Source organism: Myotis myotis, unplaced genomic scaffold, assembly GCF_014108235.1.
Source record: "Myotis myotis isolate mMyoMyo1 unplaced genomic scaffold, mMyoMyo1.p scaffold_m19_p_2, whole genome shotgun sequence".
NCBI lineage: Eukaryota > Metazoa > Chordata > Mammalia > Chiroptera > Vespertilionidae > Myotis > Myotis myotis.
In genome coordinates, this window is record NW_023416324.1 from 104,236,570 (window position 1) to 104,256,890 (window position 20,321).

The window sequence follows — 20,321 nt, forward strand, 5'->3', positions numbered from 1 at the left end:
AATTCATAGGTTGAAGTCCTAACCAACAATGCTTCAGAATGTGACCTCACATGAAAACAGGGTCATTGAAAATGTAAAATGCAATTAATTGAGTAAAAATGATGTCATACTGGAGTAGGGTAGATGCCTAATCTAATATGAATGATATCCTATCTAATAAAAGAGTAATATGCAAATTAACCATCACTCTGTCATTCTCTCACTCCGTCACTCCATCACTCCCTCACTCCATCACTCCCTCACTCCGTCACAAAGATGGCGGCGGCCACAGAGCTGGAGTGAGCAGGAGGCTTTGGTTGCCCCCGGCGAAGGAGGAAGCCAAGCTTCCCGCCTGCCCTGGAAGGCCCTGAGCTCCGCTCAAGGCTACAAAGTTTCAATTATAGAAGATAAATAAATCCCAGATACATGCTTCCAGCCGGCATGGCCTCCGTTCAAGGAGGCTCTGGGAGCCTGGGTTGCCAAAGGCAACCCAGGCTTCCAGAGACCTGGGCTTTACTCAAGGCTACAAAGTTTCAATTATAGAAGATAAATAAATCCTAGATACCTGCTGGAAAAAAAAAAAAAGAAAGAGAAAAAGGACAGGCTGGGAGCTTGGGTCACCAGGGACCTTGACCAGCCTGCAAACAGCCATCACCCCCTCATCTAGGCTGTCCACACCCCCATGGGGTGAGGATCCCCACTGGGGAGCTTGACCAGCCTGAAAACAGCCATCAGCCCCTCACCCAGTCTGGCCAGGCACCCCAACAGGACCCCCACCCTGATCCGGGACACCTTTCAGTGCAAATCAGCTGGCCCCTACCCATGCACCAGACCTCTATCCTATTTAATAAAAGGGTAATATGCAAATTGACCCTAACAGCAGAATGACTGGAAATGACTGGTCACTATGACACACACTGACCACCAGGGGGCAGACGCTTAATGCAGGAGATGCCCCCTGGTGGTCAGTGTGCTCCCACAAGGGGAGCTCTGCTCAGCCACAAGCCAGGCTGATGGCTGCCAGCACAGCGGTGGTGGCGGGGGCCTCTACTGCCTCCTCAGCAGCGCTAAGGATGTCCGACTGCAGCTTAGGCCTGTTCCCCGCTGGCAAGTGGACATCCCCCAAGGGCTCCTGGTCTGCCAGAGGGATGTCTGACTGCCAGCTTAGGCCCGATCCCTCAGGGAGCGGGCATAAGCCAGCAGGTGGACATCTCCTGATGGGTCCCAGATTGTGAGAGGGCACAGGCCGGGCTGAGGAACACCTCCGAGTGCACATATTTTTGTGCACCAGGACTCTAGTCCTTATAAAAAAGGAAAATTTGACCTGAGTCAATAGTTCCATTAATTAGAGCATCCTCCCAATACATCAAGGTTATGGGTTTGATCCCCAGTCAGGGCAACAAATCACTCTCTCTCTCTCTCTCTCTCTCTCTCTCTCTCTCTCTCTCTCTTGTCTTAGTATTTTTAAAAATATTCTTCTTGATTTCAGAGAGGAAGGGAGAGGGAGGGAAAGACAGAAGCATCAATGATTAGAGAGAATTATTGATTGGCTGCCTCCTGCATGCCCCTCACTGGGGAACAAGCCTGCAACCAGGACATATTCCCTGACCATGAATTGAACTGGTGACTTCTTGGTTACTGGGTTGATGCTTAACTGCTGAGCCACACCAAGCTGGGCAATATTTTTTTAAAAAGGGGGAATCTGGAGACAGACAAGCTTTCAGGAAGAATGTCATGTAAGTGTAAAGGCAGATCAGGATGATGTGTCTGTAAGACATAGAACATTGAAGATTACCAGAAAACCACCAGCAGCTAAGAGAGAGGAATAGAATGATTCTCCCTTACAGCCCTCAGAAGGAACAAATTCTACCAACAACTTGATCTCAGACTTCAGCTCTAAAACTGTGAGATGATGAATTTCTGTTTAAGCCACTCCCCATTATCTTTAGGGTAAAGTCTAACCTCCATCACAAGGTATGAAAGTCTTTTCCTTTTTTTTTCTTTTTTAAAATTAAAGTTGACAATATTATATTACTTTCAGATATATAATATAATGATCAACATTTGTATACATTATGTTGTGACCAACACACTAACCCTAGTAACCATCTCTCACCATGCAAAGTTATCACAATGTTATTTACCACATTTTCCTTCACCTTCTCTTCTTCCCACCCCCCAAACTCCCCTGGCAACCATCAGTTCAATCTCTGTTTCTATTGTCTGTTTTTGTTTTGTTTATTTGTTTATTTTTTTAAAATTTCAAATATGAGTGAAATCATGTGCTATTTGCCTTTCTCTGTCTGACTTTCTTCACTTAGTATATTATCCTCCAGGTCCATCCATGTTGTTACAAATGGCAAGATTTTATTTTTATTTTTTATTGCTTAGTAATATTTCACTGGACATTCTTTCATAAGCTGGTCTCTGGTTATATCTTTAGTTTCATCCATCACTGGATTCCAGTAGCTTCAGCCTTACCCCATTCTCTGGCCACACAGAACTATTTATAGTGCTTCAAACAACTGCCTTAGGCTCTTGTTCATCTATAACTTGGGACTCAAATGCCTTTTCTGCTACTTTCCAATGCTCCACGTAATTACCTGATTAACTTCTATTTGTATTTCAAGCTCCAGATTGTGCATCATTTCTGGAAACCTTCTTCTCCCCTTCCCAATCCTAGTAACTGGAGGATGCTCTATTGAATGCTCCCCAAACACTCTATGGAGATATTTCTATCACAGTTCACTACACATCTTAATCTTTATCAACAGACTTGATAATGAACCTCTTACAGGCAGGGTCAGATGCTATCTGTCTTTTTATTCCTACTACCTAGCACAGTGCTTGGTACAGAGGGGCTGTGCAGCAGTTTGTGGAAGGGATTTGTGCATGCTCATGTGCAAATATCCAAGTAGACATGTTCTTGGCATACGGGAGGTACATTCTTTAGTGTGACAACTGGCAATTCAGTTTATTTAGAAGCAAAAGCACCTAATTAAGGAGCAAGCATGGCTTCCTTATTCTTCTTTGTTTCCTTCTCTCTACCCAATCTCACATGCTTTATAATGCTTTTAGATGTAAGTGACTCTAAATTATTAGCATCTGTGGGCCTTTCAACTTCAAGTCTGAAAGTCTTTGGCCCACATTTCTCAGGAGGGAGAGACTATTATAACTATACTAGAGGTGCACAAAATTCGTGCAGGGGGGCCCTTAGCCCAGCATGCACCCTCTCGTAATCCGGGACCCCTCAGGGGATGCCTGGCTGCTGGTTTAGGCCTGATCCTGCAGGGATCCCCATGGGATCCGGCCTAAACTGGCAGTTGGAAATCCCTTAGTCTGACATCCCTCTTGCAATATGGGACCGCTAGCTCCTAACCACTCGCCTGCCTGCCTGCCTGATAGCCCCTAAGCACTCTGCCTACCTGCCTGATTGATAGCCCCTAACTACTCTGTATGCCTGCCTGTCACCCCTAATACCTCTGCCTGCCTGCCTGATTGCCCCTAACTGCTCTCCTACCTATCTTATTGCCCCTAACCACCTCTGCCTCAGCCCCCACTGCTGCAGCTTCATCCAGAAGGACGTCCGGAAAGACATCCAGAAGGTCGTTCGGCTGTCCAGTCTAATTAGCATATTACACTTTTATTATTATAGATTTTTGCTTACAAGAGAACTATTAATGGTTATCCTGGAGGGGAAAAAATAATAAATATCCAAACTTTAATGAAGCCTGGAGCTTCCTTTGCTAATAAAACTCCAAGTGCACTGCCAACATTGCTGTGTAACCGTTACATTGAGAAAGGACATAAGGCAGGGAGGGAGTTTTTCCTTTTACCTGTTTAGTCCTCATTTTGGAATCCAGTGACAGATTATTGTAGGTATAATGTGCCTGTGTGACTCCACAGAAGAGAAGAGCAACTATTCCTGAAATTCAAAAACACACCAGTTAAAACCAATTTTCTTTCTCATCTATGTCAAAGGGTAGGCCTATTCCAGCTAGAAGAAGATGAAAGGCCCTTTGGTAGCAGTAGAGTTAACACAGCTAATAACTACTATGAAAATGAAATTGGGTAAACATTGCTGCTTGCATTTAAACACTGGCATGGCAAGATCAAAACTAAAGAAAAAAAAATAAAGACCTAAAGTATTAAGAGGTAGATTCTTCCTGAGGATAAATGATTCCCTGGTCACGAGTTAGGAAAGTTACACTTGGAAAAACATGAAGAGAAGGTTGCATCATCAACTCTGGACTACTCAGCTAGCACAACTGCTTGGCTGCATTCACTAAATGCTGGCATATTAGCCCTGACATTTTCTTTCCATTGGGTACTTTGAAGAATCGGAAGCAGTTCCTGTCATGTCATAATTTAGTATAAATCTATGAGACACACACACATACAAAAAAAAACCCCAAAACCATGAGTCACTGACATGAGAAATCTACCAGGATTTTGCTGCCCTTGCCAATGACCTTATGTGCCAAGCAAGAAAGAGATTCCTGTATGTCCCTATTATACCAGCTTTAAATGCCATCAAGCCACACATACACAAGAAGCTACCATGGGACAAATGTGTCTCAGGCTCTGATATTTTCTGTGCTGCCTTTGGGTTGGAATGGAGAAGTGGTGGGGGCTGCATTCTACTTTGTATTAAATGCTCTGTTAATTATGAGAGATTGAGCATAGAAGAGGGCTTTAGGAAAAACAGAGATATTAAGTATTTTTCACCTCAGGTCAGGGGGTTGAATGGAATTTTAAGCAGCAGAATCTTTTCAATTAAAAACACTCAAAACTTAAGTGTTGATAATTCTTAAGAGTACAGAAATATGTTAGCTGAACACTGACATTTCAAATGAACCTACAATAAAGAATTTTAAAGAACCAAGCATATTTTTATATGTAGACTTTATGCTTCTATTTATATGTTGGTTATTTGGGGGGAGTTGTTTTTAAATAAAATATTGCTAAGACATATTTACCTAATACAAGTGTCTAGATATTTTATTACTTATTTCTTTTAATATTGTTTTAAAATTTTAGGTAAAAATGAAAGCAACTAGAAAGCTTTGCCAAAAAATATATATGCAGTATTCATTTATATACATTTTTGATAATATCTCAGTTTCTTAGCTTCTCTTCAGAAATTCTAAGGGAAAAAATACTTATAAAATGTTATATTTACTCTTTACAGAATTTCTATTAAAAAAAAAAAAAGAACAACAACAACAACCAACACCAGGGACACATGTCTGCGCCTGCGTGCACCAGCACTGTGGGTACGTGAGGCTCTAGACAACACTTACACGCTCTGTATCTCAAATTCTTGGTTGCACAGAGGAGGGGAGGGGCACCAAGTATCCTTTGGGCCAGTTAGCAAACTAGTGTCTGAGCTTCTTAGCCACCATCTGGTCTGTGACCCTGGGCTGGGACTGGGCAGGCACACCTTCCTCTGCCTGAGCATTTGGGTGGAGGGTGAGGAGCCCCAGAGGAGCAACATGTGGGGACAGATGCCTGCTTCTTCCTGTTCACCTGCTGTTCTTTCAGGCAGCCCAGTCATGGCTCTTCTTCAAGGCTTTGGTAGCTGGTTCAACCTCTAATTTTAAAACTTTAGGGCAATACAATCCATAACACCCATTTGTAAGTCCCCACCCCAACCCCACCAGGGGAACAAAAGACCAGAAAAAAACACAACTTGCTGGACACCAGAAATCAGACCATTTAAGGAATTGAAACTGTCCTGAAGACACCTGATTGTACACCTGCATTCCATTCACATTCCAAGCCCACCTCAGCCTCCAGACTCACTGATGACAAGTTTCCCACTAGTGAGTGCATATAGGGATGAAACTCCAGCTCCTGGGTGCTGCCATCATTGACCCAATGACACCTTGGCTTGGTGCTGTGCAGTCCTTCCCTTTTGATATCCCTTCTCCCATTCCCTTTCCTTAAATAAATTCAATTATTCTTTATCCACCTCTGAGATGGCTATTTATCCTACCTACCCACACCACCCACCATGTTCACCTTTCATTTTGATGGCCTGAATTTCTGTTTGTGTGTTTTTTCTGCACTTCCAGATCAGCCTGCTGGGACCTACTCTGAGAAAGCCGAAGCGGCCAGGGCAGTGCCTTGGAGGTCGGGTCCCAGCTCAGTGGTTCCCTCTTAGGAGCCTCCAGATTCTCTCCCCTTTGCCCTCCAGTCTCAGGGGTCATACTTGCTTCCTGCAAATACTACCTCTGTGTTGCTTCAGCATCTCTCATTTACTTTTTTAGCTCTCCACCACCTGCATGCCTAATTTCCTGCATTCATCTGTCAATAGCCAGACAGGTCCTCTTTTCCAGTACTTTCCTATGGGTCCCTTCTCATCCTAAATCTTGGTGATTTTCTGAAACTATTGATGGTTTGCCATCTGGAAATAAGATACAACCTGTATTCTCCTATTGTAACTGGGACAAGGGGGTGCCAAACTCCAGAGGCCTGGGCTCAGTCTTTTTTTCTTTTTACTTTTATTCTTTTTTAAAAAATCTATATAGTTAAAAGTATTACTTAGGTCCTCCTTTTCCCCCATAACCTCTTCCAGCCCACTCCTGTCTTCCCCTCCCCCGCTGATCCCAGTGCTGGGAGGCCTCGCGGCTCTGCTGATTCCAGTGCCAGGAGGCCTCTCAGCTCCGCTTGACATGGGGCAGTGAGGCCTCGCTGCTCCGCTGATCCCGGGTTCGGGAGGTCTTGTGTCTCCGCTGATCCCAGGCGGGGAGGCCTCATGGCTCTGCTGATCCTGGTGCCAGGAGGCCTCATGGCTCTGCTGATCCTGGGTTCGGGAGGCCTTGTGGCTCCGCTGATCCCGGTGCTGGGAGGCATATTACCCTTTTACTATATAGGATAGAGGCCTGGTGCATGGGTGGGGGCCGGCTGGTTTGCCCTGAAGGGTGTCCCAGATCATGGTGTGGGTCCCCACTGGGGTGCCTGGCTAGCCTGGATGAGGGGATGATGGCTGTTTGCAGCTGGTCACACCCTTCAGGGTGGGGGTCCCCACTGGGATGCCTGGCCAGTCTGGGTGAGGGGCTGAGGGATGTTTTCAGGCTGGCGGGTGACTGAAGTTAGGGAGGGAATAAAACCCCTTAACTAAGTGCCAGGCGGGTAATTAATCACTTTAACTATGAACAATCGTGCTTAAGCTACATAATCTTTACTCCCTGGAATGGAGATAAGAAATGCCCTAAGCTTTGGAATAGAGATTGATAGGATTGGAATCAACTTGTATAAATACAGATGTAACAAGACAACAGGACACAGAACCTAGACACAGAACCTACACAGAACCTAGAGACAGAGGAACTTCGCTGGAGAGAACATGGCAAAAGATCTTGGACAGAAACTGGAGACAGAACCTAGAGACAGAACCTAGCGAGAGAACATGGCGGAAGAGCCTAGAGACAGAACCTGGCCACAGAACCTGGATAGAACATGGCAAGAGAACCTGACTAGAACCTGGTGACTGAACCTGGCTGGAGAACCTGGAGAACCTGGCTGGAGAACCTAGCAAGAGAACATGGACATAGAACCTGGCTGGAGATCCTAACCAGAACTTCGCTGGAGATTCTGACCAGAACTTCGCTGGAGATCCTGAACAGAACATCGCTGGAGATCCTGAACAGAACTTCGCTGGAGATCCTGGCCAGAGGGGACCCCTGGACCTACTGGGGTTGGACCCCAAAGGTGTAGACGGAGTCAGCGAAGAAGGAATGACACGGAGACAGCGTTCAGTTGATCAGCAGCCTAGCCAGGATCTCTAGCCAGGATCTCCAGCGAAGTTCTAAGTTGTCTCAAATCCAATTTGGAAATAGGAAAGGATTAAATAATTAATGAATAAACACATAAGTAATTTGAACTCAGCAGGCTTCGTCTTTGGAAATAGAAAATGCTCACACCTAGACTGGTTTGTAGTGAATGCCTATCAGGCATGCTGCTTAATCTGAAGCACTGCTCTGGATTGAGTGTGCCCTTGGTTTCAGGCTTGGACATCTGAGCCTTTCTGCTACTGAGGGCCACACATTCACTCACCCATCCCATCATGCTGACTCCTTAATGGTGGTCTCCGTGGCATCCAATAAGAATAACAGGATCAAAAGGGTGGGTCCAAGAGCAGGGTACAGATAAATTAGCAATTTACACATGGGCCATAACCTTTAAAATAGTTAATGAAACAAGATCTTGCTGAAATGGACCAGAAAATAGAAAGACATTTTTCACACCCAGAAACAAACAATTTTTGTGTGAATGTGTGTGTGTGTGCCTGTGAGTGTGTGTGTTTTTATTACAATGTTCAACAGTAGACTAAAAATGTCAGGTGAGTTAAGATACTTCTTTGACCTTCCTGAAAGGTCAAATATGTATTCTTATTATTAATATTACATCATTTTACAACATGTTAAGTGATAAAAAGGGCATAGAATGTGAATAAAGTGAACCAACAATTTTTGAATGGTGGGTATAAATTGTTACCTCCATTATTTCATTTAAGGGACACCAGTGCTCTTTTTCTCAGGCACACATAAATTCTTCAGCAATCTCCCTAACAACTAGTAAGGCACTACTATAATAGAGGCTGTGTTGGATGATTTGGATACAAGGGTAAGTAAGGTGGCTTCTGGTGATGTAGTCGTGATTATAGGGTCTTAAGCTTTTACTGGCAAGTGGCTTTCTGTGGGTGACAGACATACTCAACATCTGAGGGAATTGCTTGGTCCTTGCAGCTCTACAACTGCCTAGAACAACATCATTACCAAAATTTTGCCAAGATTTGGGGTTGTTGTGTGTTCATTTTCATTTGTTTCCAGGAATTTTTTGATTTCTTCCTTTATCTCATTGGTAACCCATTCATTGTTTAATAGCATGCTATTTAGCCTCCATATGTTTGAATGTTTTTGAGTGTTTTTATTGTAGATGATTTTTAGTTTCATGCCATTGTGATCCCAGAAGATGCTTGCTATAATTTCAATCTTCTTGAACTTATAGAGACTTAAGTTTGTGTCCTAACATGTGTTTTATCTTTGAGAATGTCCATGTGCACTTGAGAAGAATATATATTCTTCAGCTTTGAGGTTAAATGATCTGTAAATATCAATTAAATACATCTGATCTAATGTGTCACTTAAGGTCACTGTTTCCTTGTTGATTTTTTGGTCTGGAAGATCTATCCAGTGATGTCAATGGGATGTTAAAGTCCCCTACTATGACTGCCTTGCTATCAATCCCTTAAATTCTTCCAAGAATTTAGGTGTTCCTATATTGGGTGCATATATATTTACCGGGGCTATATCCTCTTGTTGAAATGATTCCTTTAGTATTATGTAGTGTTCTTCCTTGTCTCTTGTTATGGCCTTTGCTTTTTGGGAAAATGAGGAACATCTGTAATACTCTCAACAATAGAGACCAATAAAACAAAAAAAGATTTGCCAAGAAATTCATGTTCATAGGACAGCCAAAAACAGCCTAGGAGCAAATGGACCAGGCAGAACCCTGGGGCCCAAATATCTTCTATTCTTAGGGGCTACCTAATATTTCACAGGTGAAATTTCATTCAAGGTAGTGATGCTTGGTCCCCACCAGCCCAGGCTCTGGAATCAAATCTCCTAATTGTAAAACTTAGCTCTACAACTTACTATTGGGTGAGTAAACCAGGTTTATATGGTTCCTAACTTTTAATCTTTCTATAAATTAATGAGAACCTTCCTACGAGGCAGTTAGCAAGAGCCCAGTGGTAGCATAGTTTACTTTCAATATGTCAACTTTTATTATTATTTAGATTTAAAAAGTACTAACTATTAAAATGCAAATTACTTTAGGGAGCTATCCTGTTACCAATTAACACTTCAGGAGGGATTCTCACCACTTGAATGTCAGTTAAGATGTAGTGAATATCAAGGATCAGGGATTGAAACCCAGGAGAAGCAGGAAAGGGGCCAAAAGAAAGAAATAGCTTTGACATTTTGTAGAAGCCACTGTGATTCTTCTACATAGAAAAGCACCCAATCGTTGCAGCTACCCAAGTGCAAACCCTCACTGATGCAGAAAGGCAATCTAATTGCTGAATCTAGATCACTGGATCTATGGCCCTGGGGACCTGAGGGACTGCCCCTTTCTCTATCAACTATTCCACCTCAGAGCACCCTATATATAGACTTTCTATGGTAAGAGTTATTAAGCTGTGGAGCCTCACGTAGCTGTTTTCTGGCCTGCCATAGTATATGTGCAAAGATTTTAAACACGGTATGGACACTTGCACATCCTGGACACTTGCTGTGAACAATTAATCCTAAAGTTACCCATCACCTCTATTAATTAGTCATTTGTAGATTTTAACATCCCCTCCTGACCAGCAAGGACAGAAGAGGAAATGGCATTTTGGAGACTTTCAGTTAAGCTGTTGTGTACAAAATGGATGAATTACTATTTGTCTCTCCCAGAGTCCCCAGGAAGGCTGAGTGGGACACACACCTCTGAGGCCTGCTGCCTCCGCAGACAGGAAGGCGCTCCAAGACAGGAGGAAGAGCAGGCCCGTCTCCAGCAGAGGGAACTCATGCAGTTTGGTAAATTTGGTCAAGTGACGAAGACAAGTTAAGGGAAACAGCCGCTCTGACAGCTAAGTCTGTTAGGTCGGAGAGAGCTCAGGATCAAATACATGCAGAAGTGTGATGAGATAATGGACCCTCCCTGGAATTTTAAACAGATCAGTGTCCCAGACACAGATACTGGCTTCTCCCTGGAATCCACATAACGCCCACACAGATACTGACTCCTTCCTGAATACCCTGCTGACCTCTTGTGGCAGGGACTTCCTCAGTTCATGTCCCCAGCCCCTCACCCAACAGTAGTATAAAACAAAGCCCCCCCTCCCTGTGGGCACGAATCCACTGGCCCTGTCCTTGGAGTAGGTGTGGGGATGCAAAATAAAACCTTTCCTTTTCTTTCTTTTCTGATCAACTCGGCTCTATTTCCTCCACCTCCTGAGCCACCTAACAAAATCTACTTCTTGGCTGAGAGATACTGATGTGGTTGTGCTAGTTTCTGAGTAAGAGAGAACGGGCTTCAGACCTGACTAGCATGGTAACTCCTTAAGGCTATGTGAAGGTCAGCACAGCTTCATTGTTTCACTGGGTGCTTAATACTCTGATAAAAATACAAACCTGTGTTCAGATAAAAAAGAAAAAGTGTCTTACTAAGAGGAAGAAACTAGCTAATTGTACACAACCTCTTGAATTTGAATTTAGGCCTTGGGACATACTCCTCAGGAGACTGTAGCAGATCCTGAGAACAAAGCCACAGATTGTGGGTGAATGAGAAGCTGCAGGCAGGTCAGCACCAAAGGAGGCCACTGCTCCCTGGAAAGGGCTATGAAAGGGCGAGGACTACGCCCTCCATCTTGCCCCAGGGTAAGGGCTATGCCCTCCATCTTACCTTGGCCATGTGCTTGGCAAGGCTTCTTCCCAGAAGCCAAGCCTCTGCTAGCCACACCCAGGACTTCTTTAAACTAACCAATGATAATCAAGGGAAGTCGCCATAGATATGACCACATCCTGTGTAACAAGACACCGACTTGCGCCTGGCCAATCGGCAGGGCCCACAGTCCTTTCTCCTCCCCTTACCCCAACCCCCTATAAAACCTCTCTCCACACAGAGTTTTCTCTCTCGGCCACTGGGCTTACCGTTGCATCGGGGAGGCGAACTAGTTCGAAATGAAGGACTCTTTGCTTTTGCATCGGACTGGCTGGCTCCCTGGTGGGCCCTTGGGAATCTTGAAATCTGGGCACAACAGGCTACTCTTTGGACAAAGCACCTGGAACACTCTTCTCTCCTGGAGTGGGCAATAGGATCAGGAGCAGTATTATATTCAGTGACCATATCCACTTGGTCTAAGTAGGGTAGATGAAAATGTATATTAATTCTAGGCCAGACATATGTTCATTTTGACCAGAATAACACTTGGCCAATGGCCTACATATTGCAAATAGAGCAAAGACTTAGTGACCCAGGCTATGTGGAGAATGGGTTATGGAGAAATGATTAGGAGTATGTGATCAGTGGGAAAGGTTTACATCCCAATTGTGTCCAGGGTTAGGCAAAAACACTCTACAAATGAGATGAAATGTTGCATTTTTTTATCTATCTAGAAAAAAAATCTGAAGAAGAATTCACATTAAGAGGTGTTTGGCAGAAGGGCATGGAAGCGAAAAGTATGACCCTTGGGGTAGAAGATGCAGGTCCATGTCTTGGCTCTGCTAGTCACTGGCCAGATGATTTCTGAGCAATATATTAACCTCTCTGACTCTCATTTCTATCCTATGTGAATTGTCAAGGAAAATAATTCCTACTTTACAAGGCTGAAAAGTAAAATAATACAAAGTATATGAAAAATATTTTGTGAAGTATTAGAAGCACAAAATGTCGAGAAGAGGCAGAATGTCACTATTGAGAATATGTCCTCTGGAAGTCAAGTCCACCTGGGTTCAGACCTACTGTGTCATCTTGGACATGTTCCTTGGTCACTCTGTGCCTTGGTTTCCCTATGTGAAAATGGGAATGATAATTCAACCTACCTACTAGGTGTATAAACCAGTTGCTATACATTAAGCACTCAGAAGAGTGTACTTGGTAAGCAACAGGGATATGCAAGTTTTTCTATTAGTGTGATTTAAATTAATTTGTCTTGTAAAAATCCTTTCTTAAAAATAGATTCAGTAAGGATCTGTAAGTAATTCTTAACTGGAGGAAAGCAGGGGCGGCCAGTTGACCCTTTTCAGCATCCCCTTTCACTGCCAGGAGGTAGGCTTTTTTTCCAGGGGGAGCTTGTTTCTTTGGCTCCTTCTTCTACTTTGTTGCCAAGACATCTCAGGAGATCAGGTGGGCATAGGGCATTTGTTTCTTTCACCCTTCTCCAGAAAGGAGTTCAGTTCTAGGTCAAGCCCCAAGTTCATCCAGAGGCCTGCACCCTAAGGAGCCTTAACCTCCTGTGGACAAAGTGGGAGGTTGTTACCACCAGGGAATGCCTGTGCACCGATTTACCATACACCTAGTTGGTGAGTGCCAAGGCCCCTAGGTGCAGCATGATTGACTTGCCTCTGTGACTGAGCCGCCATCTCTTCTGTCTCCACCCTTTTGTCCAGATCTGATCCAATTCATGGCAAACTTTCAATCTCTGGGAATTTTCCCCCTTCCCTATAGAGCCAGTGGTTCTCAACCTTCTGTCCCTTTAAATACAGTTCCTCATGTTGTGATCCAACCATAAAATTATTTTCGTTGCTACTTCATAAGTGTAATTTTGCTACTGTTATGAATCGTAATGTAAATATCTGATATACAGGGTGGTCTTAGGCGACCCCTATGAAAGGGTCATTCGACCACCAAAGGGGTCGCAACCCACAGGTTGAGAACTGCTGCCGGTATAGACTCATTTACTTTTGTGTCCATACATTCCCTCGTGTCAGGCAGAGGAGAGCTTCGGGCTCAGCTCCTCCACCTTGAGCAGCTCTGGAACCAAAAGCCTGTGTTTCAGTGCCGGCCCTGAAATGTCCTGGCTATACAGCCTCTTCAGTGGTAAACTTGGGGAAGTAACAGTCTCTCCCTTCCAAGATTCTCATATGAGTTGTCTGAGATAATCCATGCAAAATACTAAGGACAATGGCTGGCACATAGCAGTGTTCCCAACAAATCTTATTATTATCATGTTAATTATTACTGATATGTGACCCAGAGTGAGCTACTTAACCTCCTAGACCTCAGTTTCCCCATGTTAAAGTGAGGCTAATTATAACCTGTCTTACATGGTTGATTAAAATTAGGAGATACACATAAAGTCCCTGGCACATGCTGACATCTACTACATGTTGTTATCACCGTTACTATTACTCTAAACCTGAGACCTCCATTATAATTCCACTTAAGAATTAAGAGGCAATGGGAAGTAGTAATCAGGAGCATGGCCTGTCTCTGGCTTTCACTCCCTGGGTTTGAATCATGGCTCTGCTTACCAGCTGCATGACTTTGAGCAATAACTTAACTTTTCTGAGTTTCAGTGTCCAATAAAAATAGGATCTGTATGATATGATTATTGTGAAAGTCAAACGAAGTATTGCATGTAAAACAAATTAGGCATCCCAACATATCATAAATACTGAGTAGATTATCAATCAGTATTTTTGTTAGAAATGAGCCCTACCTTTTCTGACTTACTTTTTTTCTGTCAATGAGTTGGAATTCTCAGGGTTTTCAGGACAAAACTTAGGAGTAGACTTGGTTTCTCTCCCTTTATTTATCTCTTATAAAGATATCAACAACTAAGTTTTAGAGATTATTCTAAATATTGGTTTCCTTCCAGATGTTTCCCCTACAATTTATCATCAGTTTTCCTTGATTCTAATCCCCCTGATCTGATCACCCTACATACCAGTTATCGTTATGTTTTAAAACAGAACTTCCAGTGTGTCACTTCCTTTTAATGATACTCCTAAAAGCTCTGCAGCTGACTCCATCCCCCTGTGTTCCCTCATCTTCCATCACTCACCACCCTAACGCTGTGGTCCTCCCAGGCACATCCACAATTCGCCACCTTGGTCCCACCCCATTTTCCTTGAATCACTTATCTTGTAATTTTTGCCTATATTCTACCTCTCACATGCCCAAGTCTAACTTAGCATCTACATACTGCTTTTCGAATTATTTTCCAGAATCATGAGATTGGTCACGAGTCTACTAGATGATTCCAGATACAGTGTCCTCATTCACATTTCAATTTTTAGAGTACTAATAAATTGGCTGTGACTTTGGCATCCACTTTCTACCCAGCTATTATGTAGAGATTGTCTTTCAAAGTTTGTCACCAGTTGAAGACAGCATCCATGTTTTACTCATATTCTGATATCTTAGAAACCCTTAGTAGAGCTCAGCCTGTTAGTAGCTGGTCAGTCACCATGGAAAAAGACCCCAACATTTTTTTTTTACCTGGATGCCTGTACCCCTCTTACACTTTCTTCCTTCTCTTTTCCTCAGAAATTTTTAGTTTTTAATCCTTTACTCTAATCTTCTCTGAGGCCTTCATTAAACTCTCACACTTGACATTGGCCTTCTGGCTTTCCTCCTCAACTCTGATTTATTTTGCCCCATCCAACTGCTCTAAGTGAACTGCCCACCAGAGCAGCTTCATTATCTGGCTTAAATCCTCTAAGAGCTCTACCAATCCTCCAACCTCTCTGCTGCAAAAGAGGGAATGAGATTGCCCAGATATGGCAGACATATTTTCTGCCTTGCTTACTGGTCCCTTTTCAGATAGTAGCCATGGATGCTTGTTTAGACCCACAATGACCTTTGGCTTGGTCAGCACTGTGAGCTAGTGATTGATGCAAGCTTGAAAAGAAGGTAGAGGATATGGATACTTGCTTTATCATTTCCAGTCAATTAAGCCTTGTTCTTGACATTGTACCTTCATTTTTTTTCCTTTGGACCCTAATACAGCCAATCCTGATGCCCCTAGCTACCTGTTTTCTGAGATAATAATTTTTAAGATAGTTAATATCTTATGATCAGATAGTGTCAGTTGTGATAGAACTGGAATTGGACAAGAAGAGAGCCTGGGCCCCTCTGTCACCTGTACCAACCTCTACCTGGAGGGTGATTCAGATGGCCCCAGTGGTGGTGTATCATCCTTGAACAAGACTAACCATTTGCAGGCTTGGTGGTTGTCCATTTCCCAAAACATTCCAAAGACACAGTCCCTAGCTCTCCCCATGCAGACAAAGGATATCAGTGCAGTAACAACAGCATATGCAGATCCCATTGCAAAGGAACCCGCAAAGATCCCCAGGAAATCCCCCACGGACTGGAAGAATGTCACAGCATCAAATACATTTGGATTCTCCTTGGGACTGTAAATGGATATAGAACTGAAAAGAGAAGAGGGTGAAGGTTAATCAGTGATTTCCATCTTATAGCCTAAGTACTGAAGTCAGAATTTAGCACCCACTTTTGGGAAGGGCACCTTCTTCTATAAGGTTAGGTACTGGTTAAAAGAGTTCAGGAGAAAGGGATGAGGACAGGGAGGTGTGGAGAAAGAAAAAAGCTTTCTCCTTCCTACAGTCCCTCCCCATGGTACCCATATATTGCTGCTAGTCAGTAAACATTTTTATATTGGAAAGTGCCAGAAGCCAATTCCAGCATGTCAACAGGGCATCTGGAAATGACTGAGGGCATTTCCCCAAACCTGAAAAGGATGCATAAATGATTGCGTGCTGCCAGACAGCTCAGGGCATTTCAATCTACATGTTATTGCCTCCTCATGGCCAAACACCTGAACAGCAGAAGGCAATTCTTCCAATCTGACAATGGATTCTGTATACTAAACCCTGGCTTTTGATGTGTATACCTTGCCTTAGGACAATTTCTGTTAATAAAAAGCAAGGTGTCCTGAGACAAGGGAGAATTTAGTTCCTTTAGCTAAGTCTTCTCTGGCTCCCCAAAATGCCTTCCAAAATTATGTTTCATCTCTGGACTCTTTAATAATTTACACACAGCACCTTCTCCAGATTCCTGAACACTTCTAGATGCTGGGGCAAGACCACCAGCAGGAAGGGTCATAAAGAATATTGTTTTTTGAGCAAACTATGCATTAAAACATGGTAAGTGGCCGAAACCAGTTTGGCTCAGTGGATAGAGCATCGGCCTGCGGACTGAAAGGTCCCAGGTTCGGTTCCGGTCAAGGGCATGTACCTGGGTTGTGGGCATATCCCCAGTAGGAGATGTGCAGGAGGCAGCTGATCGATGTTTCTCTCTCATCGATGTTTCTAACTCTCTATCTCTCTCCCTTCCTCTCTGTAAAAAATCAATAAAATATATTTAAAAAAAAAAAAAAAAACATGGTAAGTGCATAAGGAATCTGTGGAGAAGATAGATAACTGTGAATCATTTAGTGGTCATACACCTTCAGTGCTGCTGTATATTCACAATGTTCCTAATAAAAAGTGCACTTTTATGGTCTGATAAAATCACAGCATAAATTTTTCTATACAGAAAAATCAGTCCACCAGTAGGCAATCTGTTCACTTAAATCTTTTTGAGTATGTCACATTTGCTGCTTGCTTTTTTTTTCTTTTTCTTTTTCTTTTTTTTACCAAGGCCTCAAACCTGAGAGTGTTGATGTGCAGGATAAGGTGTGCCTTGTTTTAGGAGATGCAAGCTCCATATCATAGTATTGAAATGAGCAGATTGCTAGAGCCAGTAGTTGGAGGATCCTTATGAAGTAATGTTTCAGATTCTTCTCCGTTTTAATTTTAATAACAGGTCTCAGTGGGAGGGACTGTGTGCCAGTGAGAGCAAGCCCACTAAACACCTGGCTGGAGATATAATCGAATTGTTCATGTCTGGGATTGCCCATGTTAACTCTCCCACCTGACTTTGTGGCTGGAGACTAGTTAAGAGAACAGGGAGTGGATTCCAATTCTCCCATAGGAAGATGTATAGCATTAAAAAAAAAAGTAGCTTTATTTTTTTAATATTTTTTTTATTGATTTAAGAAAGGAAGGGAGAGGGACAGAGAGAGATAGAAACATCAGTGATGAAAGAGAATCATTGATCGGCTATCTCCTGCATTCCTCCAACTGGAGATTGAGCTAGCAACCTGGGCAGTGCCCTTGACCAGAATTGAACCTGGGACCCTTCAGTCCTTAGGTGGATGCTCTATCCACTGAGCCAAACCAGCTAGGGCAAAAAAAAAAAAATAAGGTAATTTTAAATGCTCCTCGTTTTTCCCTGGATGTTTTTAAACCCTAAAGTAGAACAAACACTTTGGCTTTGATCACATAATTCCATAAGGAGGATGAATGTGGATCTAGAATGGAGCCCTGAGATGTATGCCAGAAGAGAATTGCCTTTGAAGTGGTTTTCTTTCTGGAAAGAGCTGTGCTTTGCAGAAAAAAAAAAAAAAAAGGAAATTCATATTTGGGTGCTTTGGGTCCTGGGAAGGGTGTGGACCCATGGTCATTAGAAACTTGATGCCCCAGGCTGCAAAGCTGGAGATGAGAGCTGACATTCACCAGCACATATCTTCACTCCAACGAAGAAACAGTAGTGATGAGAAAAGATTGTGTTTGCATTCTGCCTTTCAAACAAAGATTTTGCACAGTAACTCAGTTAGGTAAACAATTTTCTTAATTCCTGAGGCCACTCTCAGCAGATGTGACCCTCAGAACACACCCCCTCACTCCTAGCTCCACCTCCCCAAAGTATTTTCCCAGTCCCAAAGTTGCCCATATCCTGTAGCATTATTTATGCAATGTTTTTCTTTAAATCAACTCATCTTTATTCAAATGCAAAAACTTTTATTAAAGCATATTTATGAAATAATAGGTTTAATGTGCTAATTCTATTTATTTTTAATCAATATGAGATTATATAATTATTAAAGTTTTTTAAAGTTTACCTGTGTGCCATCTAAAATCCTCTGGGTATCTGCCCTGGTTCATTGTCTGTATTTTAGGACATGTTCTCTTCCTGGGTTCTGATCCTCACCCAACTGGCTGCAGCCCAGCTTCATACCTTTCGTGTGAGGTTTAACCTCACTGAAGGGAAAGCCTAATTCTCCTTGCACTATGGAGACTTGCCCATTGCATATGCCAGCCCTCACTCTCCTCATGATCTTGTACCGGGAATCTGCAACATGCCAGGGGATGCATTAGGTGCCAGGTATGGGCGCAGGCAAGAAAGGGCATAGAGAATTGAAGTCAATAAACATTTTATTGAATGTATGCCAGGCATACGTAGGCCAGAAGCCTAACAGATGACAACTAGCTCTAGCAATGGTGCCAAGTAAATTTTGTGAGAGATATGCAACTTTGAATGGTGTAAATGAGGAAAGGGACACTATTTTAGAATAGAGGAGATGGCATTTGAGCACCAAAGCAAGTTAGCAGACAGTGATGAGAAGATATTCCAGGCTGTGGAAGGCATGTAAGCAAAGGCAAGGAGGCAGATGAGTTGAGGGCACTTCAAGGCAAAACTACAGTCAAAGCTCCACATAACAGACTAATTCAGACAGGGGGGGTGTCCATTAAAGTCTATTATATAATAAAGTAGATTTTCAAATGTGTATGTTTAAAAAATGACAAATTAGTTTACCCCTTTTTTACTTATGTAGACAAGTTTATGTAATTAAAATTAACCCTGCAGGCCTATGTTTATGTTTCTATTTCTTCTCATTACAGCAATCTCTTTAGCATTTCTTGCAGTGCTGGTTTGGTGGTGATAAACTCCTTTAGCCTTTTTTTTTTTTTTTTTTTTTTTTTGTGGTGGAGTGGAGCTCTTCATTTCACTATCTATTTTGAATGATAGCCTTGCTAGATATAATCTTGGTTTCAGATCCTTGCTTTTCATTATCTTGAATAATTCATGACATTCCCTCTGGCCTGTAGAGTTTCTGATAAGAAATCATCTGAAAGGACACATATGTAATACCCTTTGTAATACTTTAAGCAATAAAAAAAAATGAAAGAAAGAAATCATCTGACAGCCTTATGGGAGCTCCTTTGTATGTAACAAATTGCTTTTGTCTTGCTGCCTTTAAGATTCTCTCTTTGTCTTTAATTATTGGCAATTTAATTATGATGTGTCTGTGCATGGGCCTGTTAGGGTTCTTCTTGCTTGAGATTCTCTGGGCCTCCTAAACTTGTTTGACTTTTTCCTTCACCAGGTTAGGGAATTTTTCTGCCATTATTTCTTCAAACACATTCTCTATTCCTTTCCCCCTTCCTGCCTCTTCTGGCACACCTGTTATTCTAATATTGTTACGTTTCACATTGTCCCCTTAAGCTGTCCTCCTGTTTTTTAATGTTTTTTTCTTTTTGGTTCTCTGATTGAGTGATTTTCTTCTACCCTGTTTTCTAAGTCACTGATCTGATCCTTGGCTTCCCCTAATCTACTGTGTATTCCTTCCAATGTGTTCTTTATTTGTATTATGTCATTCTTTATTTCCGACTGATCTTTTTTCATAGTTATCATATATTTTCTTACCCTGTTGAGCATCTTTTCCATCATTATTCTGAACTCTATATCAGATAAACTTTTTATCTCCATTTCATTTAGCTCTTCTTCTGGAGAATTCTCTTGCTCTTTTATTTGGGTCTTGTTTTTTTGTCTCCTCATTTTGGCTACCTGTTTGGGTTTGTGATCTGTTATGATTCCCAATATCTAGTGGAAGATAGTGTCATAAGCTATTTCTTACTGGCCCTGAGACCCTGTTTGGAGTTATCAGCAATCCATAGCTGTGGCTCTCTTTGCTGGGTCCAGATGCCTTTGAAATG

At 42.6% G+C, this 20,321-nt stretch overlaps 1 protein-coding gene across 1 annotated transcript in view; it reads right to left on the reverse strand.

The window, feature by feature from the left end:
• SLC9A9 (solute carrier family 9 member A9) overlaps nucleotides 1-20,321 on the reverse strand; it is a 504,811-nt gene that overhangs the window by 256,592 nt on the left and 227,898 nt on the right. The window contains exons 5-7 of the mRNA XM_036348490.1: nucleotides 15,776-15,914; nucleotides 10,477-10,582; nucleotides 3,816-3,904 (exon numbers count right to left, since the gene is read on the reverse strand). Of these exons, the coding sequence (XP_036204383.1) occupies nucleotides 3,816-3,904; nucleotides 10,477-10,582; nucleotides 15,776-15,914 (334 nt within the window). The remainder of the gene's footprint in view (nucleotides 1-3,815; nucleotides 3,905-10,476; nucleotides 10,583-15,775; nucleotides 15,915-20,321) is intronic.